This window comes from Lates calcarifer, linkage group LG7_1, assembly GCF_001640805.2.
Source record: "Lates calcarifer isolate ASB-BC8 linkage group LG7_1, TLL_Latcal_v3, whole genome shotgun sequence".
Lineage (NCBI taxonomy): Eukaryota > Metazoa > Chordata > Actinopteri > Centropomidae > Lates > Lates calcarifer.
Genome location: NC_066839.1, coordinates 3366638 through 3388802, shown reverse-complemented (window position 1 = coordinate 3388802; position 22165 = coordinate 3366638). Strand labels below are relative to the sequence as shown.

Here is a 22165-nt window from a genome sequence, read left to right as displayed (position 1 = left end):
GTTTGAACACATCATTGTTGCAGGAAAAAAGTTATTTCAGGGCAGAGCAGCCTCTCAAATATAATTTAGGAAACAGCACAGGGCACTAAAGTTCAGTATTTACAGTCAGGAAGGTGAGAAAACCCTGAGGAAGAATTTAAACTCTTTAAAATCTCTTTGCAGATAGTAGGCTTTCCATACCTGTGAGGCTTTTATGGAAGCCCTGAAATGTCTCAGTAGAAATTCACTGTAGGTACACATTTGTGTTTCACAATAAATCATATCCATCACCTGTGCTCATGTCTCACCTTGGCGTCCAAGGGTTTGGTGGAGAACTTGTCTCTCCTCTCTCCCTGCTCATCATAGAGCAGCACAACCCTGTCAACGGTGCAAACAGCGAACTTAGTGTTGTTTGGGGCCCAGGCCATGCATGTCACTTTGGCAGCACCCTCCTACGAATGCAAAGACAAACAGAAGTCATAACTAGCTGATGCTATGAAAGGATTATTGGGCAGGTCCAGGGGTCAGGGGGGCCCTGAGCCAGAGCCTCTGCTTCTTGTGAATCAAAATGACCACAAAAAGATTCAATATGGCCACCAAGAGAAAACAAAACTTACACTAAGAGACACAAAAAATAGTGAAATGACCATAAAGAGACACAACACAACCTCCTTCAGTCTGCGGTGTCTTGCCTCTACCTAGAAGGAGAGTGAGGGCTTTTACGTGTTTGTAATCTGTCCATGATCGGTGCAGATACATTGCGTTATAATCCGTTAAAACAAGGGCTCACGCCAAACTCCATGGAAAATTTTACAGTTTTAAGTGTTACACTTGATGTAGATGTCCGAAGGTAGCGACTGCTGAGAATAACTTTTGATTATGTCCGAATCATTAAGACGGCGTATTTAGTTAAGCTATTATTAGTATTCATTTAGCTAATTTGGTACTTTTTCAACCGAGTAACACACCGCAGTGGCTAGCGAGCAAAATAAGAGCCATGTAAAAATCTGTATTTATCATCAATTAAACGTGTATCAGTAAAATCACTTAAATGCCGAAATTACAAGAAGAAATTTGTGTTTCGTTACAGCTTTCGAGTCGCGTTGTTTAGCATTAACGTTACAGAGTCACACTTTTTAGCTGGTGTTGCTCTCCAGCACCAGCTAGCGTTAGCTAACTTGTCACTGAACTTACCTGGGGGGTTAATAGTGTCTTTAGATGCTTTAGTTGCATTTTCGTAAGTCTTCAGGAAGCTCGAGCAGGGAAGAGTGTTATTAGAGCTGAGATACAGCGGAATGTTTAGATTTTGGTCATTTTTTGGACCAGTAGCTCCAAGCTAGCAGATAGCAGGGAGGACATCTTCGTAGTAAACATAACTGTGATCTCCTTAGTTACCGTGGGACGTATGGTGCGTTTGAGACTATGGGAAATACCATCTTCTCTCTATAGCCAGTCTGTTACGTTGTTTTGTGTTACAAATGTGTTTTTGTCAAACATTTTATTATAGGTTTATGGCTATCATAGACAAATAGTTAACATGTATGCGTAGATGTAGGATTAAAATCTTTGTATGAGCAACATCTGAAATACAATCTTTAAAAGACTTCGTGTTTCCAAAGCCACGATATATCTGAAGCTTAGTGCGCTATGAGCTATAACAATCACAAATGTTAAATGTATTGCTTTTCTACAGTCACTAAGAAAACAGGTTATAGTTAAACTGTAAGTGAAACCACATCTTTTTATCTCAACTTGAGAAAAGAAAAGAAGAGGAAAAAGAGTGGAGATGCCGGGGATTGAACCCGGGGCCTCATACATGCAAAGCATGCGCTCTACCACTGAGCTACATCCCCTTCCATGCTCAAGAGGAATGACATAGCCTATTTATTCCTGCAACCAGTGTGTATCTGTGTCTCCTAATAATGTTTGTATTGTTAACTACTAATAATAGATAAATTTCACTCAGCTTGGATTTGGATCTTAATTAATCATTGATTTATTGTTTAAAACAAATGTTAATGTATAGTCTTCTAGTTATCAATTTAAGGTGAGAGATTAAATAGCTGATGTGCACTATTGTATGTTGCAAAGACTAACTGTTGATTATTATCTAATTTTCTCCACATGATAAATAAACAATATAATGATAAATAAAAACAAAGGCAACCAAATTAAAGAATCTTCTTGTGACAGAGACAGACAGCCTGAGGTCAGGAGGTCACTTTTATTGCTGTGTTTGATAATCAACCTCGCAACTGCATCCTCACACTGAACTGGGTGATGGAACACAGGGCAGACAAATAGAGAACAACAGGACACTTAAAAAAATATTATATCATGTTAAAATAGCAAAAATTACAGTGTATATGTAAACATGAAGTTGCATGTGCTGCATCCCAGATAATGTATAACATGAAGGGGTCGTCTTTAGGTTACATTTAGGTACTTAAGGTACCATGTTTTTGTTGAATTTGGTAACACAACCTTGAATATAATGTTTTATTTCCATTGCATCATTTCTATTTTTAACTTAATTAATGCTCTCATATTTAAAATGCTGTTATTGTCCTTTATTTGTTTGATTTTTTTAGTCTTTTATCGTGTCTGTTTTTTATGTGTGTGTTGGTCTCAAAATATTTTATTGTTTAGAGAGTGTGTCATCATTAGCTTGTCAGTCACCTGCAAAAGCATCAATAAGTGAGCCTGTTTTGAAATTTTTGTGCACAAGTTTGGTTTCATTATGTCACTAAACCTTAAAGAACTAAAAACCTGAATATCAGCATCACCTTTCTAGATGCAATATGGACCAAAACATTTTATTTTATCTGCAACATCGCATTCCTGCTGGCTGCAGCCTGAATACCAGCTGTGGAAAAGTTGTTGCTGCAGGTACAGCCCCCCCCCCGTCCACATCATCACCCGCTAGCGTGGTGACGTCACGTTGACGAAAACTGCGGTAAATTCTATGAGAAAAGTTCAGCGTTTGTACCGGAAATAAGAGACTCTAACTTCACAATAAAGCGTACTTATGCGCAAGGACTTTGTGTCTTACTGTGGTCCCTTTCTGTCTCTGTAGTGTGATTTTTATATCTTTTAAAGGTTGTTTTGTGTCTTATTGTGGTAATTTTGCACCTCTTGTGGTACTTTAGTGTGTTTGTGATCATTTTATATCTCTCTGTAGTCCTTTTGTGTCTCTTTGTGATAAGTTTTTTGACTTTCTATGCTCATTTTGTGTCTCCATGGGGTCATTTTGCAGCTCACTGTAGTTGTTCTGTTACTTTTTGTAGTAATTGAGTCTCTTTTAGTTGTTTTGTATCTTTCTGGAGCCTATTTGTGTCTTTCTGCAGCTGGAACATGATATGCCTTCCACGTCTCCTGTACTGCTCCACAGTCAGTATGGCTCTTATTATGAAATTCGACACCGGAAACGCGCTGCGTCGCCGCGTCAAACTCTCCGGTTCAGCTCGCGGGCCGACTTCCACACTGCTGGCAGCGTGTGGAACACATTTTCTTCCATCCTCTCGCCCGACCAACCGGCAAATCATTTGATTTAACTCGTTTTCTTGTTTATTTTCTCCTCATTTGCACCGGATTCGTTAAGACGCTGGCGGATACCTGCTCGGCGGTGAAATCTGGTGTTTAACGGTAGTTTTTTCCCCTCATCTGCATCTCCTGCTTCCCCGCGCGGCGTGAGTTTCACGTGGAGACCGGGGCTCATCATCACCGCTCTGTAACACCCCTCAGTTCTCCGGTAACAGTCGTTAGCAGAAGCTATCTGGGGATAAAAAATGGCAAAGATGGCAACCTTGATTTTGGAGGACGGGGCGACGTTCAGAGGCCGCCTTTTTGGAGCAAACGTGTCGGTGTCGGGGGAAGTTGGTGAGTAGTTTGAGGTATTAGCTTAATTATAACTTCGATTTATTTCCGCTACTTTAGCAAAATCACACAAACTCCACCTGTGTCAGTGGCTGACTTTAGACCAGACTTCTTGTTTTATGTATTTAGTTTGTTTTGGACGTTACATGTCGCTTCCATGAACGGTCATGGATCCGAGTTGTAAACCGCCAAACCCCGATAAACCTACCTCTCCCTCTCCCCATAGGTACGTGTCACCAAACTCCATTCAAACACCTGTCAAATAAAGGCTGGGCCAGCTAACGTTGTCATCTGTCTTGCGCACATGTCACATGGTTTTTGACATCCTCCTCTAAACCACTCGTACAGATGAACCATCAAACAACACTTCATTTTAATGTCTTTACTACTCTGCTTGCTGCTTTACCACCTCTGGTATGTTTTGCCAGATGAATATGAAGATAAGGAGGCAGAAGGCGAGAGATCAACTTTTTGAAAGTTGAACTGTTTCGCAATAAGGTCAGCATGGCAGAGGCATGCCGAATTAAAGATGAGGCAATACTGGGTTTTGTACAATGCTAAACTTTGCTCTGTGTGGCGTGTGCTTGTGCCGATGAGCAAGGCAGCATTAAAGTGATGGAATTTTCAGCGTGATTTGGCGGGAACAAACTAAACACAGCAGAGTGGAATGTATGTTTACTGGAGGTTTAATGGAGTCCTTCACATCTGGATGCCATAACTCAAGCACAGTTTTACTACAGAATTACCAGTGACTAGGATACAATACACTGCAGTACAATCACACCACACATGGTTTTAAAAGTCACCTGCCTGACACAATCTTAATAAAAATAAAACATTTGCAAACAATTCTAAATACATTAGTTCATATTGAGCTTATGCACCATGTCTGGATTTGGCATACCAAAATGTTTGCTGACAGGCATGAATACTTGTGTTCTCAGTGTTTCAGACAGGTATGGTCGGTTACCCTGAGGCTCTCACTGACCCATCCTACCGCTGCCAGCTGCTCACCCTCACTTATCCCTTGGTGGGCAACTATGGGGTGCCAAAGGACGAGGAGGGAGAGTTTGGACTGAGCAAGGTGAGCAGCTGTTTTTGTCACTAGTCAGATTTAATTAACACAAGGTCACCATATGCTGAGGCGATTCATAAACTTTGTACTGCAGGTGTTAGAGGATTAAGAAAGTTTTTTTGACCTTTGATCACGGTATGATGGAAAAAGAGGCTCATGTCAGCAGCACGTCCTGATGTGTTTTATTGTTGTCGTCTCACTCAGTGGTTTGAGTCGTCCAAGATCCACGCTGCTGCTCTGATTATCGGAGAGCTGTCGGACAGTCCCAGCCACTGGAGTTCAGTCAAGTCACTGGACCAGTGGCTCAAAGAGCAAGGTGTTCCTGGATTACAAGGTCAGAAAATAAGATAAGATAAGATAATCCTTTATTAGTCTCACAGTGGGGAAATTTACATTGTTGCAGCTGCCACAACAGGCTGCTGTGCGGCACCATCTTTTGAAAAAAAGACAGAAAGATAAGCAGATAATAAAGTTTAATACAGGTGTTTTAAAATGGGAAATAAATCAGTTTTGTCTAACTTAGTAGAATGTGTATTCAAATAAGTGAATTAATGTACAAAACGATCAGAGATACCTGTGCAAAAGCTCCAACAACAGCATTTTAATATTTTCCAGGCATTGACACCCGCTGTCTGACCAAAAAGATCCGAGAGAAGGGCACCATGCTGGGGAAGCTGGTGGTGGACGAGACTCCTGAGGACAGTATTCCCTTCGATAACCCCGACCAGAGGAACCTGGTCCAGGAGGTCTCCATGAAGGTAACCCACCCACATTTACAGCATAATTACATGACAGCACTGAGCTTGTTCTCTGCTGCTTTTAACCTGTTTATTTGTCTGGTTACATTTCCTCTTGTTTGTCGTCAGGAGCCGAGAGTATTCAACCCCAGTGGTAGTCTGCGAATCACAGTGGTGGACTGCGGCATCAAATACAACCAGATCCGCTGCCTGGCTGAGAGAGGAGCCCGTGTTACTGTGGTGCCCTGGGACCACCCATTGGACAGCACAGGTCAGTAACACACAGCTACTGCTACTTATATTAAACTGTACAGTGCCTGCCACAAACCAGTCAGTTCAGTGAGGAGCTGCATTTACTGACCGCTGTGTTGTTGACATTTTGCAAGATTTAGTGTTTACTTTGCTGTCAGCCAGATTTATAAGCCATCTCTATTTTTAGCTGATTCCCTTTATTTGATAGTCAGAGATGTGAGACAGAAAATAGGGGGTGAAAAAGGGTAATAACATTCAGATAAGGTCCTGTGGCAGGAGTCAAACCTTGGACGTTGCAGTTCTGTGTCATGCTTCCTAACCGAGTCACCAGGGTGCACATCCATGCAGTTGTTTTGAAGCAACTCCCACAGCTGGTGACGCAAGTGAGATGATAAAATCTGTAGAATCCTAGACAAGTTTATGCAGTTCTACATCAGGGATTCAGCGAATATTTTAATGTCCCCAGTGTTACAAATGTTAAAAATGTATAAAACTACCACATTAAATTTATTTGGCAGACACTTTTACACTTTTACGTCACTTACATTTGGGAGCAACTTGAGGTTCAGTTTCTTGCTCAAACACACTGGGGATTGAACTACCAACCCATGCAGTTAATGGCTGACCCACTCTTCGGGTGCAGGGCATCTGTCTTTCTGTTATTATTATTGTAATTGTTAAGAATTATGGCATATGTCAACAACCTTTTTTTCCCTTATCTTTTCTAGATTTTGATGGTTTGTTCCTCAGTAACGGACCCGGGGATCCTCAGCTCTGTCAGGCCACCATCAACAACGTGAGGAAGGTGGTCTGCGTGGATCGCCCGAAGCCGGTTTTCGGTATCTGCCTCGGACACCAGCTGCTCTCTTTGGTCATCGGAGCAAAGACCTACAAGATGAAGTCAGTACCTCTGCACCAAAAGATCCGTTAAATTTCACAGTCTCCTGCAACTGTGTACTTTCCTCAGTTTGTGATGAGTTGATAAATCTTTAAACAAGCAAAGCGTCAAACTTGATTTAATTCGGAGCGTACTGCTGGCATGAACTCATGTGTGGAGCAGGACAAAGACAGAAATGTTCCCTCAGTGACCTGAGCCAGGGAGCCTCCTCAAAAACCCTCTCACACTTTCTAGAAACACACTCTCACACACTGTCTTTTGGGAGAGTTGTGATGTGAAATGCAGGTTTTTGCTGTTCTCAGCAGTCTGCGCTCTCCTGTGTGAGCACTGCAGTATAGGACCGAGCTGCCGTGTTATGAGAAAGACTAAACAAACGAGCCAGCATGCAAGACAGGGCGCTCCGCTCCTCGCTGTTACAGCTCCACAGGGGTCAGGGAGTTTTTGTTCCCCTGAGACTCTGCTAATGGCTGCTTTATCAGGCTCTGTGTCAAGGCCAGGATGGGCAGGGAATGTTCCCATTCGCCTGCTGGAATTTGTGTAGTGATCTGGACAGACAACAGGGATTGAAGTGAAATTCTGTAAACAATCTGAAGTGATTTTTCCTCTTGTCTCTCAGGTACGGTAACCGTGGCCACAACCAGCCCTGCATCCACAAGGGAACAGATCGCTGCTTCATCACCAGTCAAAACCACGGTTTCGCCGTTGACCCCGATACCCTGCCGAAAGACTGGGACGTCCTCTTTACCAACGCCAACGATCACAGCAGTGAGGGCATTGTACACAACACACAACCCCTGTTCAGGTAAGAAACACTGGCTGATGTGATAACACACACCAGAAATGTTAGTTGGTCAGTTTGTGAATAAAATATGTGATTAAATCCTTGTGATTCCTTTTTTCCAGTGTTCAGTTCCACCCGGAGCACATGGCCGGACCCACAGACCTGGTCAGCTTGTTCGACGTCTTCCTCGACGCTGTGAAAGACCACAAGGAGGGCAGCGCTACAAGATCAGGTAAAGAGAATTTCAGTGCTTTTCAAGTGCATTTTTAATTCTTGAACTTCAGTTTCTCATTAAAAACTGATGTGTTAATGGCATTGTTATGATATCTTACACCTGTAAGGGTTGACCTACGATCTGCTTGCTAAGGTGTAGCGTCACAACCAACCAAAATACTGTTTCCAACTTGTCAGAGTCTCTCCTGTTTTCAAGATACCACAGTGCTGCATCCCCCATTGTCTGAATACTACTGCTTTCCTCGTCACGAGAACGAGAACAGGAAATGATTGCAGTTGATATAGCTTAACGACCAGCTAATACAGCTAACATTAGCACTTGCCGGCAAAAGCAGGTACCCCTGAGGTAAGCTATGGGTTTTAAAGGATGTTCCTTGCTTTTTATATACAGTCTGTGAAACACAAAGATGTGGGCTCATCGCAAGACACACCCTATGAAACCCAGAGCTTATGCCAGGGGTACCTGCTTTTATGAGCTACTAGTTAGCATTAGCACCTGCTGGCATCACAAAATTTTCTCTCTTTCTTGTCATAACGAAAGCAGTAGAATGACACGGAATAGTTTTTTGGACAACAACACAGGACACACCACGAGAAAAGTTCAACCCGGAAGTGGTGTTTTCTTCAGTTGTGATGTCACAACTTAACAAGCTGATAGATTTGGATGCTCGCCACTTTCTGTCATTGTGTATTTAGGATTTATTACTAACTTTTTTAATATTCCAGCCTCGTTATGATGTTAGAATCGATTCAGGGCTTTCCTCAGACGATCAGATCAGTATTACGTTGTTAAACTGTTGTCACACATTTGTTGTTGTCAGCAACAAAATGAAAACACTTAAATGTGATTTTATTTTTCCAGTCAAGCAGCGTCTGATGGATCACCTCACCTTCCCGGGTTCCCCGAAGCCTGAAGAGGTATTCCGACCCAGGAAGGTCCTCATCCTGGGCTCTGGAGGACTGTCCATCGGCCAGGCCGGAGAGTTTGATTACTCCGGCTCACAGGTCTGTAAAAGAAGACCTCTTTTATCAGAGTAGTGCAGCTGCTCTGATAGTGCTAAAGTTACAGAGGCAAAATCTATAAAATGTTTAGATTACAGTGTAATCAATACTTTGAAGTATTCCAGCTGATGTTTTGTTTTGTTTTCCAGGCTATTAAAGCTCTGAAGGAAGAGAACATCCAGACTGTGCTGATCAACCCCAACATCGCCACTGTCCAGACGTCCAAAGGCCTGGCTGACAAAGTCTACTTCCTGCCCATCACTCCGGAGTATGTCACTCAGGTACAAAATTCTCTCTGTTGTAACACTGATTGCTTACTGATGAGGAAATACCAGGGTTTTGAAATTAAAAAGAAAATAGGTCATTGACACTGTTAGGACATTCAAGTTGTTCTCCATCTCCATGTGGTGTGATGGCTGCATGTCTTCTCACTTTACTGCCACAGGTAATAAAAAATGAACGTCCGGACGGTGTTCTGTTGACCTTCGGGGGTCAGACCGCTCTGAACTGTGGCGTGGAGCTGACCAAGCTCGGCGTCCTGGAGAAGTATAAAGTGAAAGTTCTGGGAACGCCGGTGGCCTCCATCGAAATGACGGAGGACAGGAAGATCTTTGTGGAGAAAATGGAAGAGATCAACGAACATGTCGCTCCCAGTGAAGCAGCGCTGTCTGTAGAGCAGGTGAGGACACGTTTATCAAACAAGACACTCAGACTATATAGGGTTTCTATTCAGTTTTTATCCAGACTTTACTGCCTAAATTTACCTTTTTTTTTTTACCTTTTCTAGGCTGTGGCAGCTGCAGAACGTCTAGGCTTCCCCGTCCTGGTTCGCTCAGCTTTCGCTCTCGGCGGTCTGGGATCCGGCTTTGCCAACAACAAAGAGGAACTAACATCTCTGGTGACGTCGGCCTTTGCGCACACCTCCCAGGTTCTGGTGGACAAATCCCTGAAAGGCTGGAAGGAGATCGAGTACGAGGTGGTCCGAGACGCCTACGATAACTGTGTCACTGTGAGTAAAGACAGACACAACATTAAAAGTACAGTTCAATTAAAAGCTACAAATTGTGTCAAAAATAATTAGATTTTACTGTATATATCTTGTGATACATGCGTCTACATTCATTCTTTTTGTTTAGGTGTGTAATATGGAGAATATTGACCCTCTGGGCATCCATACTGGGGAGTCCATCGTGGTGGCGCCCAGTCAGACGCTTAACGACCGCGAGTACAACATGCTGAGGAACACAGCTATCAAAGTCATCAGGCACCTGGGCATCGTGGGGGAGTGTAACATCCAGTACGCTCTCAACCCCGAGTCGGAACAGGTACGCACAGTGTTTTAAGCTAAACACACAGACACGCAGTTATAGTTATGTTATAACCTGTGTATGTGATGTTGTCGCAGTACTACATCATCGAGGTGAATGCCCGTCTGTCGAGGAGTTCGGCCCTGGCCAGTAAGGCGACAGGTTATCCTCTGGCCTATGTGGCGGCTAAACTTGGCCTGGGGATCCCGCTGCCGCAGCTCAAGTACGTCCAGTATTGTAAACTTACTACTGAATGTTTATTCATATTTCCAGCCTTACTTAGTTTTTGGTTTGTTGTACAGGAAGTTTCTTGTGCAACAAATTGTGTTTGGATAAATTCAGTTTATTTTTTATTTTCCTGTTTGTGTCTTTCTGGATTTTTTTCACATTACATCAGACTTTGTGATTCAGCGGTGAAAAATCTGTGAACGTATTTTCTGTAGGAACTCTGTTACCAACTCGACGACAGCGAACTTTGAGCCCAGTCTGGACTACTGCGTGGTGAAGGTGCCTCGCTGGGATCTCAGCAAGTTCCTCAGGGTTTCCACCAAGATCGGCAGCTCCATGAAGAGTGTTGGTAAGAGGCGGTCACTGAATTTTAATGTCATTTTCACACGTTTTTGTTGGAAACAAGATTCTAACCTCAGCCTGCTTCTTATAGAAGGGTGGGAACAAGTCGATCTTCATCAATATGAATGAGTCAGTGTTTGAATACTTTTCTCGACAGGTGAGGTGATGGCTATCGGCCGTAGCTTTGAGGAGGCCTTCCAGAAAGCTCTGAGGATGGTGGATGAGAACTGTGTGGGCTTTGACCACACGATCAAACCGGTCTCTGAAAAGGTAAACAACAAACCTGTGACTGGATTATCATGATGATTACAGGTATCTGCCACTGCTGATACCTGCAATCCTTAGTCTTTGGACCCGTGGTGAATCGCTCAGTGTCCATTATTTACATGATATCAAAATGCTGATTCAGTCATCACTGGTGGGTTGGGTTTAGGAGCCGTACTGTGCTTCACTCGTTCCAATGTTGCAAATGAACATTTCCATTTAAATAAATCCCAAAATGACATGTCGCTGCTGTTTACTGGTGAGATCCTGCATTACAACTACTGTGCTATTTTAAACTGGGCCAGTAGATGGTGCTAATGGGCCACTGAGCCACTGTACCGCCTGGTAATGATACGGTTTATGATGCAAACTATACAATAGACTTTATTGAACCAGGATTAAATCATTTAAATGGGAATATTACAGCAATAAAATTGAATAAAATACAGATTGGGAGCTTTGTTTATTGAGGAACTGATCATTTAATTGTTACTCTGCATAGCTGTTACAGCAGTTACTAAATTACTTGGCATTATGTATATTTGACAATTAACTACCTCTAAGATATTATGTTATTTATCTCATTAATGGTGTGAAATTTGCCTTTCTGCTCTCCAGGAACTGCAGACTCCCACAGACAAGCGTATCTTTGTGTTGGCGGCGGCGTTCCGAGCCGGCTACACCGTGGACCAGCTGTATGAGCTGACAAAGATCGACCGCTGGTTCCTGCACAAGATGAAGAACATCGCCGACCACGAGCGGCTGCTGGAAACTTACAACCAGGTGAGATCGATAAGAGGGTTAAAATAAATCAGTTAAAAGCAGCCGTTTTCCTCTCAGTGACATTTTGTATTTCTACCAGGATGAGAGCGCCATGCCTCCAGAGGTGATGCGAAAGGCCAAGCAGCTGGGTTTCTCAGACAAGCAGATAGCACTGGCTGTGCAGAGGTGGGTCAGGAAGTCAATACAGACCTGAATTTGTAGACTAGAGGAAGAAAACTTCGGTGTCGAGAGGGTCTGCAGATTATCTTGAGCCTCAGTCCGTGTCTCTTTCTTTTTTTGATTCTGAACTGTTGTAAGTTTGCCATCAAATCAACAAATCTGTTTTTTTTCTCTCCCTGTAGCACAGAGCTGGTGGTGAGAAAGCTACGTCACGATTGGTCCATCCTACCTGTCGTGAAGCAGATCGACACCGTGGCGGCTGAATGGCCTGCCCACACAAACTACCTGTATCTGACCTACCATGGCATGGAGAACGACCTGAGCTTTAGCGACCAGCACGTCATGGTGATCGGCTCTGGCGTGTATCGTATCGGCAGCAGCGTGGAGTTTGATTGGTGCGCGGTGGGCTGCATCACAGAGCTCAGGAAGGTAGGTTCAACATGATCTTTTTATTTTCTAATCAGGAACAGTGCAATTAATACACTTTGATTTGACTGAATACAGAAAAATTAATAAGACAATTCTTTACAGCTCCTTTGTTTGGCAGCCAGAAAACTAAATGCTACAAAAATGAATATTAAACCATGTTGTCCTGTTTATTGCAGATGGGTTATAAGACCATCATGGTGAACTACAACCCTGAGACAGTCAGCACAGACTACGACATGTGTGACCGCCTCTACTTTGATGAAATCTCCTTTGAGGTAAGACTCTATCACTCGACCGCTGCTTCTCCTTTTAGTCTGGATGTGTGATTTAATAAGTCACTTATTCCAGGTGGTGATGGACATCTACGAGAGGGAAAACCCAGAGGGAGTGATCCTGTCCATGGGAGGCCAGCTGCCCAACAACATCGCCATGTCGCTGCACCGTCAGCAGTGTCGCATCTTGGGAACTTCGCCCGAGTTCATCGACTGCGCCGAGAACAGGTTCAAGTTTTCCCGAATGCTCGACACCATCGGCATCAGCCAGCCACAGTGGAAGGAGCTCTCTGACACTGAGGTACAGCAGAGTGGGCTTAATCCAAAAATGTCAAGTTTTTCCCCTTCAGACTGTTTTAAATGTAGGATGACAAGTTTGTGCTTTTGGTTTACCCATCTGTTTCTCATTTCTGCTCTCTCCAGTCTGCTGTGAAGTTTTGTGAGACAGTGGGTTATCCCTGCCTCGTTCGTCCCTCCTACGTTCTCAGCGGAGCAGCCATGAACGTGGCCTACAGCGACAGCGACCTGGAGAAATACCTGAGTAATGCTGTCGCTGTGTCCAAGGAACACCCTGTTGTCATCTCCAAATTCATACAGGAAGCCAAGGTTTGGAAAAAAAACACTCACAGTAGTTGGAGAATCAGAATCACTTTAGTTTGTCAAATTTATCTGTTCCATTTTTTTCATTTTTCCAGGAGATAGACGTGGACGCAGTAGCATGTGATGGGGTGGTGATGGCCATCGCCGTGTCCGAACACGTGGAGAACGCCGGCGTTCACTCCGGCGACGCCACACTGGTGACGCCGCCTCAGGATCTCAATCAGAAGACCATCGAAAGGATCAAGATGATCGTGCACGCCATCGGCCAGGAGCTGCAGGTCACCGGACCCTTCAACCTGCAGCTGATCGCCAAGGTGAGAAAAACGTCCAGGAAGTTCAACCACTGAACTCTGGCCTTTACCTGCATCAGAATAACATACTGTCCCTGTAACAGGACGACCAACTGAAGGTGATCGAGTGCAACGTCCGAGTGTCCCGCTCCTTCCCCTTTATATCCAAAACCCTGGGTGTGGATCTTGTTGCCCTGGCAACGCGGGCCATCATGGGGGAGGAGGTGGAGCCTGTGGGCCTAATGAGAGGAAAGGGAATCGTAGGAGTGAAGGTAATTCAAGCGAGCTCTGAGGAGTTCTTGTCACTTCAATCTTAGATAGTGACCATCATTTATTACTACAGCTCACTCTACGTCATGTGTTCCTCCTAACCATGCGTCATGTGTACTTCAGGTTCCTCAGTTCTCCTTCTCTCGGCTGGCGGGAGCCGACGTGGTGCTCGGGGTGGAGATGACCAGCACCGGAGAGGTCGCTTGTTTTGGGGAGAACAGATACGAGGCGTATCTCAAAGCCATGCTCTCCACAGGCTTCAAGATCCCCAAGAAGAATATCCTGCTCTCCATTGGCAGCTATAAGGTACACAACGTTAACATTAAAGATGCTTCAGTGTGTCTTGTATGAAAACACTGATGAATTTCTAAAAGCTGAGAGTTGGTTGAGAATATTGTGAGTTGAGTTTCCGATTTAAAAATCTGACCTGTTCATCCGTTTAACTAATTTCCAGTTCTCTGATGTGTCATGAATGCAGCATCAGCCCAACCTTTTCAGTTCAGATCATTTTTATTCATGAGTCAGGTTGTTTACTATGATTTGTGTGTTTTGTAGAACAAGAGCGAGCTGCTGCCCACTGTTCAGGCTCTGGAGTCTCTGGGTTACGACCTGTACGCCAGCCTGGGCACTGCTGATTTCTACACAGAACACGGAGTCAAGGTAACGCACATGGAGTATAGTGATAACTCAGGAAGTTAGGTGTAATGTACGAATACACACAGATAATAAATTGAGTCAGTGTGTGTTGCAAAGCATCATCTCCTCTTCTGTCTAACTCCTCCTCCTCTCCAGGTGACAGCAGTGGATTGGCCCTTCGAGGAGGAGGAAGACAGCGAATGCCCCACGAAGGAGAAACAGCGCAGCATCATGAACTACCTGGAAGAAAACCACTTTGACCTGGTCATCAACCTCTCCATGAGGAACAGCGGCGGTCGCAGGCTCTCCTCCTTCGTCACCAAAGGCTACAGGACGAGACGCATGGCCATCGACTACTCTGTCCCGCTCATCATCGACATCAAGTGCACTAAGCTCTTTGTTCAGGTAAGTTGACTCTGTTTTTTGCAGTGTTATTTATTTTTTTACACTTTGAAGTCAGCTGGAGTAAAACACTCTGATGTGTTTCAGGCTCTTCGTCAGATCGGCAGCACTCCACCAGTGAAAACTCACATCGACAGCATGACGTCCCAGACGCTGGTCCGTCTCCCCGGTGAGTCTTTGTTGGCTGTTTTCTGACTGATTGCAGATGGTGTGACGAGTGCTGCTTCTCGTCTTGTAGGATTGTTTTTGAGACATTAAACCTTCTGTCCTTCAAATAAAAAGCTGGAAAATTGGGATGTTTGAAGGGTCAACTTTTCTGGACTTTTCTGTTGGTCATACATCAGAAACGGTAAAAACATGTCTTTTCTGACTGATTTCCAGGCCTGATCGACGTCCATGTTCATCTGCGGGAGCCTGGTGCTACACATAAGGAGGACTTCTCCTCTGGTACGGCAGCTGCTCTGGCAGGAGGAGTGACGATGGTGTGTGCGATGCCCAACACGTCCCCGGCCGTCACTGATCCCAGCACTCTGGCTCTGGTGCAGAAGGTACGCCCAGATGTTCTTTAACATCTGCTCCTCCTTGTCATGATGCTAGTAGGTCAATACATATTTAAATATATTCTATGCTGTGTCGTATCATCAGTTGGCCAAAGCTGGCTGCAGATGTGACTACGCCCTGTACGTGGGCGCTGCTTCAGACAACGCCGCCGTCCTGCCGTCCATCGCTAGCCAGGCTGCCGGCCTGAAGATGTACCTGAACGACACCTACTCCACCCTCAAGATGGACAACGTCTCTCTGTGGATGGAGGTAGGCTGAGTCACTACAGAGGTTTTAGATGAAAACCAACTTTATCGTAGCTTATAGGTTTAATATCAAGTTGTTTTCATAGATTTTAATGGTTAATGTTCTTTATTAAAATCTGTCTGTTCTTCATTAAAACAGAAAAACCTGTTTGCACTGATTTACATCAGCAAATAAGTGTTTTCCCTAAAATACTGATGTTTTACTGTTGAATGAAGTAGTTCACTAAACAGTACAGGACCAACAGACCATCTAGTCTGTTCATATATGACTTAAAAGTCACATAGTTTAACACTGGGACAGACACTGTTGGCTAGAAAGGTCAGTAAAGAAACCCCAGTGCAGTCTGGGAATTTGCAGGCAGCATCGAGCGGCCATGAGCTGCATCTACTTTAAGACCAGCTGGAGGTTTGTGAACTAACATGTCTGTTTCTGTTCAAAGCACTTTGAGAAGTGGCCCAAGCAGATGCCCATCGTAGCTCACGCTGAGAAGCAGACGGTAGCTGCAATCCTGATGGTGGCTCAGCTCTACCAGCGACCGGTCCACATCTGCCACGTGGCCAAGAAGGAGGAGGTGAGGGACTGTTTTTCTTCTTTCTTTTGAACGTTTTTAATGATTCTTTTATAAACCAAATTAGTGCAGAATGTTACTTTCTACTCATAAAACGTCTTTGCTCATAACGCTGTAACTTATGGTTCTCCGCTGACCTAGTTTCTCACCTTTTCCTTTCAGATCCTGATCATCCGTGCTGCCAAGCAGAAGGGCATCCAGGTTACGTGTGAGGTGGCGCCTCATCACCTCTTCCTGTGTGAGGAAAACGTGTCTGAGATTGGCGACGGACGAGCGCAGGTCCGACCCATGCTGGGCACACGCGAGGATATGGAGGCGCTCTGGGAAAACCTGGACATCATCGACTGCTTTGCCACGGACCACGGTGAGGAGTCACTCATTCTGCTAAGTGAGGGCTAAACTGAGGTATTCTGGTATTTTTAAAGTTATTTGTGTTATGTGTTGTTAGCTCCTCACTCTGTGGAGGAGAAGAACGGGGAGCGTCCTCCTCCAGGTTACCCCGGCCTGGAAACGATGCTGCCGCTGCTGCTGACCGCCGTCAGTGACGGACGTCTGACTCTGGATGACATTATCAGACGTCTGTACGACAACCCGCGCAAGATCTTCAACCTGCCTGTCCAGGAAAACACCTACGTGGAGGTACACGCAAACACACGTCTTGGTTTTGTGTTGTTTTGATGCTTAAATTAACACAGGAGTCAGACAGATAAAGCTCAGACTTAGATCACTTAAGCACTTGTTGTTTGCTTTCAGGTGGACTTGGAGCAGGAGTGGGTCATTCCTCAGGCCATGCAGTTCACCAAGTCCAAGTGGACTCCTTTCCAAGGTCTGAAGGTGAAGGGGAAAGTCCGCCGCGTGGTCCTACGAGGAGAGGTGGCTTACATCGATGGACAGGTCAGTAATAACACACATGCAGTTCCAGTTGCGGCTCTATTATCAGGATTAACTTAGAGATGGAGATAAATCCTCAGAACCTGTGTCACTGATTTCAGTGATTTTAATTTTCTGTTAATTGTTGGTGGAGAAACTGTTGTCTTACAGAAGCTGTGTCTCTGTCTCAGGTGTTGGTACCTCCTGGTTATGGTGAAGATGTGAAGACGTGGCCCGCTGCTTCTGTTCACCCTGCGGAGCCTGTTAAAGAAAGCCCTATGGTAATAATAACACTGCGACAGAGTGTGTATGACTGCTGTATGTATTGTGTAAGTAATGTTTTATGGATGGATGTGATGCATTTATCGTGTGTTTACTGTGGCTCAGACTCCAGAGCATCCTCGTCCCACTCCTCCCCGCGAAGGCTTGGTCCGAACCCGAGCACCGAGCCCGCGGCGCTCCGCAGGAGAGGGACGATACCTGCTGCCGCCCCGCGTCCACCGCTCCTCTGATCCTGGACTCCCACCAGGTACTACAACTCCCATAATGCTGTGGGACATCCATTACTCACAATGTAATTAGACTAAGACAACAAACCCTAGAAAATCTCTTTTACTTTCCCAATTTTGTAATAATATAAAAAGCTAAATATATTGCTGTCTAGTGTTGACACTCGAGCTGTTTTACAGTTTTAAATACATCATTTCAGAATGAATCATAATCTACTGTCTGTAATTAATTCGCTGTCGTTCTGCTCACTGTAGAGATGATCGTGCTGCCACCAGTCTGTGCCGGTGACATGGGTTACAGCCACCCTCCTCCTCTGTCCAGGCTGCTGTCCCCTCAGTCAGGACCGGGTCAGATACCTGCTGGACAGGTGTCCCACTTCCAGACCTCTCCTCTCCTGCACCTGCTGGTCGGCCAGCACATCCTGTCTGTCAGGCAGTTCAGCAAAGAACAGGTACACACTCAGAGCAGATCACACACACATGTATTTATTAATTGAATAAAAAACATTATTTGAGGTGAAAGATGTTTTTCTCTTTGTTTCAGATCTCACACCTTTTCAACGTCGCCCACACTTTGCGTTTGTTGGTTCAGAAGGAGCGAAGCCTGGACATCCTGAAGGTGGGTCGTCGTCAAAAAGGTCCTCATCTTCTTGCTGTTAAATTACAAACACACAGAGCTGCAAGTTAACCGCCTTCTTTGCTGTCCAGGGTAAGGTGATGGCGTCCATGTTCTACGAGGTCAGCACTCGCACCAGCAGCTCCTTCGCTGCGGCCATGCAGCGTCTGGGCGGCTCGGTCGTCCACTTCAGCGAATCCACCTCGTCCACGCAGAAGGGAGAATCGCTGGCCGACTCTGTTCAGACCATGAGCTGCTACGCTGACGTCCTGGTGCTCCGACACCCGACGCCTGGAGCTGTTGAGGTGGGTTTCGGGTGGTTTGGAGATTTAAGGCTTTCTGTAAAGATTAGCAGAGTAATCTGCCTTCACCACCTGCTGCTGAGCATAAAATATATGTATATGCTGCTCCCACTTCTTCCTAAAAATCCTGTTATTAAGTTACAGCCTGATCACAAACACCGCTGCAGAGTTTTATCTAGAATTAAGGGTATTTACACTTTCTTACTGTTACTTTCAGGGCATCTTTTGAGAACCTATTACTTGTCTTTAAATCTATTTTTGTACTTGCATCTGTTTATATCATTGACATGCTCCCAACATGACCCTGGTTAAAGCCCTCAGACTCTCATACACTGCTGCTGCTGCTCACTTAACCTAAAACTCAGACCTACTATAACGTTTCTCTGACGTTTTTTTACCCAAACTCAACAGTATTTTGCCTCTAGATCTGAACACAGCAGTGTTTACTCAGTCCTGCAAGAATCTGACCTCCTTCCTCTTCCCATTCAGTCATTTTAAAATGAACATTTTTGTGTGTAATTTGTAATTGTTGGACTTTAAGGGATTGTATAAATGAAGACCCAGAGTGTAGAAGAAACATGCTTCTTTTACAGTAAATGTGTCTGTTGTTTTTGTGTCTGATTATTGTTTTTCTTAATTTCTGTAGATACTTTCATGACAAAATAATCTCAAATCAAGTTCCACTTACTTTTCTGGACATTTAATTCATCTCATACTCGTGAATTGGAGCATTTTCTCTGCTCAAATATCGATTCTCTACTCAGTAAAGTTTGTTTTTCTCCAAGCCAGTGAAACCATCTAATACTGTAGATGTTTTATTATCATGCTGTGTTTTCTATAATCACACAGCTTCAGTGTCGCACTCTTGCTCACACCAGTTACGAGGATTTCCTCTGTTGTCGCCATGTTTTCAGAGTGCGTCTCGTCATTGCCGTAAACCGGTGATCAACGCTGGAGACGGTGTCGGGGAGCATCCGACCCAGGCCCTGCTGGACGTCTTCACCATCAGAGAGGAGCTGGGGACGGTCAACGGCATGACGGTGAGGGGCAGAAAAGATGCCATGCACCAACTTAACTGTCCCTTAGATTTAAATCCTGATCCTTAAATCCTTAGAAATCTTAACTGGATTAAATCTGTGCGCAGAAAATCCATAATCACAAATGTTTTCTTGTGTTTCCTGTCAGATAACTATGGTCGGAGATCTGAAACACGGCCGCACGGTTCATTCCCTCGCCAAACTCCTGACGCAGTACCGCATCACCCTGCGCTACGTGGCTCCCAAAAACCTCCACATGCCAGCAGAGATCATCAGCTACGTGGCCTCGAAGGGCATCAAACAGGTGAGGACACAGCGTATAAATACGCAGAGACATTTCTGTTCCACAGTTCTAAAAAATCTAAATAATACATTTCCTGAAAGATCTTATTTTAGTTTGACTTGACAGAAGATACAGTTAACCCAGAGTAAACGGTGTTATGTATTTTTACCTGTTTGCAGGAGGAGTTTGAGAGTATTGAAGAAGCTCTGCCTGAGACTGACGTCCTCTACATGACCAGGATCCAGAAGGAGCGGTTCGCATCTGAGGAGGAGTACAAGGCCGTAAGTTTCATCAAAGCCTTTTACTTTGTCTCTCTGGATTAGGATAGACTGATGTTCTTTAAATAAATGATTCTTTTAAACACACAGATCCTACGTAAGATCCTTTTTGTTTGACCAGAAACGTCACTATATATCACCACCAGACTCCATTGACAAGAACAGTAATTTTACCAAGCAGAACACAGGAGCTGCTGGAATGTTGCTGCCTCCATCTGTTAGTTTGTTTGTGTTATTGTGTGACTTTCAGCAGTGGAAGAATTATTCATATCCTTAACTGAATGTCAAAGTACCACACAACAACACAAACAAACTAACCGATTGAGGCAGCAGTAGATTAGCAACTCCTGTGTCCTGCGAGGTAAAATTAGCGGTTTTGTCAATGGAGTTTTGAACGAGGCAATAAAATCAATGTCTGTTTTTTTTTTTTTTCCTCAGTGTTTCGGTCAGTTCATCCTCACTCCCCACATCATGACTGTGGCCAAAAAGAAGATGGTAGTGATGCATCCGCTGCCCAGAGTCAATGAAATCAGGTGAGGCCCTCTCACTCAGCACCGTCGCATCCTAACACCTGATTAACACAATATTCGACTCTTAACTGTCTCTGAATTTTCCAAATCTTTTTTTCTCTCTTCTTTGTTCTCACAGTGTGGAGGTGGACACGGACCCGAGAGCAGCGTATTTCCGTCAGGCGGAGAACGGCATGTACATCCGCATGGCCCTGCTGGCCACCGTACTGGGCAGATAAATCCACGTGCTGCTTATTTTGTAGCACAAATAGTTAAACTGTCTGGCGCTTCATGTTCTTTCCTGAAATAACACATAACCACAGCTCGGTCCTTAAAGGACTGTTAGCTAGATTTTAACCATCATGCTGTAACGTGACGCTGCTTTTCTCCTGTTACACACACCACTATGTTTTTTTTTTTCTTTCAGCTAGACTTTTTTAATGTCTTAAAACACAATTAACATTTTCCATAAAACCTCCTCTTGACCAACTGTTTTTGGGACCAGCAAGAATATTTTGTTGGTTTCTGATGGTTAACACACCGTCAGTATTTGTGCATCAGTGAGCCAACTAGAGGAGCAGGAAGGTGGACATTGAAATGAGGATACTGGTGATAATTGCTGCGTTCTATGAATGAAATAAATCTTGGCTTAGTAAACAGCCACTCAGCTGTAGGTGACTTTAAAGGGACCAGTTAGGAAGTTAAAAGGGAGAAATGAGGTGTGAAGGCTGCTCTACTCTGACCAATAAATGGTGACTGTTATTTCTATTGTACGAAAAAAACCTATCTTCTATAATGTTCCTTTTTCTTAAATGTGTAGCATTAACTGAAAGTGGATCCGCACAGTGTTCAGTGGTGTAGGGGGTAATATTATTGTAACTGTCAGTGATTTATTAAACTGTAGCAGTTTAGAATCAAACTTTCTCTTTTTTTTTAAATCAAAATGGGAATTTATGTCGACTAAGTGTTGGTGAATAACTTTGTATTATGTGGAGAAATAAATAATAAAAATAATTTTCCCATTTGCAGCTCATGTTGTCGTTAATGTCCATCATGCTAGTCCAGCTTGTTTAGATGTAATGAATCATGTTAGTTATACAACTCAAATACACATGAAAATAAAGAATATGTTTTTGTATTTAGTATTTTTGTGTTTAAATAGGATTATAAATGCAGAGCTTTTACATATAATGGAGTATTTTTACACAGCTGTATTGGTACTTGTATGGCCATACTGAGCAATACAGTGTTAACACCTTTTTTACTATAGATGCTGCATTCAGGAACTGTCTGAAAAATCTAAATTATACCTAAATCACAAGGGTGCATGAGTGACTCAGCAAACTGTCAGGAGCAAGTTGGATGAACTGATAATAACAAATGAATAGGTCATAAACTTGCTGGCTCCTGTGTGATGCTGCAGCTGGTGAGGCGTTCATGGACCAGATTGGATCCACTTCATAGCTTTTAATTCCCTTTATTTTCATGTTATTGTGTAACATCCTGTAGGAATAATGTGTGATTCTGTTTTAATTCTTGGACTCAATGGATATTTGCAAAACACAAGCTA

At 44.0% G+C, this 22165-nt stretch overlaps 2 protein-coding genes and 1 non-coding gene across 3 annotated transcripts in view; 1 reads left to right on the top strand and 2 right to left on the bottom strand.

Annotated features, from left to right (window-relative positions):
- The window catches only part of ift172 (intraflagellar transport 172), a 35240-nt gene extending 33870 nt beyond the window's left edge, over nt 1-1370 (bottom strand). The window contains exons 1-2 of the mRNA XM_018687340.2: nt 1174-1370; nt 288-431 (exon numbers count right to left, since the gene is read on the bottom strand). Coding sequence (XP_018542856.1) covers nt 288-431; nt 1174-1212 — 183 coding nt within the window. The 5' untranslated portion in view covers nt 1213-1370. The remainder of the gene's footprint in view (nt 1-287; nt 432-1173) is intronic.
- Nucleotides 1371-1760: 390 nt separating this feature from the next.
- Nucleotides 1761-1832, bottom strand: trnaa-ugc (transfer RNA alanine (anticodon UGC)). Its single transcript has one exon. It is a non-coding gene; the product is annotated as a tRNA-Ala (tRNA).
- A 1605-nt stretch (nt 1833-3437) lies between these two features.
- On the top strand, nt 3438-21623 carry cad (carbamoyl-phosphate synthetase 2, aspartate transcarbamylase, and dihydroorotase). Its single transcript, XM_018687323.2, has 44 exons — nt 3438-3858; nt 4800-4939; nt 5135-5264; nt 5546-5688; nt 5797-5938; nt 6648-6819; nt 7434-7619; nt 7721-7830; nt 8695-8837; nt 8984-9115; nt 9280-9513; nt 9622-9843; nt 9971-10159; nt 10240-10364; nt 10585-10718; nt 10869-10981; nt 11594-11758; nt 11838-11923; nt 12100-12346; nt 12523-12621; nt 12695-12919; nt 13042-13224; nt 13314-13532; nt 13613-13780; nt 13902-14084; nt 14334-14438; nt 14571-14819; nt 14904-14985; nt 15198-15364; nt 15462-15626; nt 16063-16194; nt 16354-16555; nt 16640-16830; nt 16945-17085; nt 17253-17342; nt 17449-17590; nt 17826-18022; nt 18115-18189; nt 18279-18491; nt 19403-19528; nt 19674-19829; nt 19988-20089; nt 20525-20619; nt 20735-21623. The coding sequence occupies exons 1-44, from the start codon at nt 3768-3770 to the stop codon at nt 20832-20834; spliced, it is 6711 nt and encodes a 2236-aa protein (XP_018542839.1). The 5' UTR covers nt 3438-3767; the 3' UTR covers nt 20835-21623.
- Nucleotides 21624-22165: the final 542 nt, after the last annotated feature.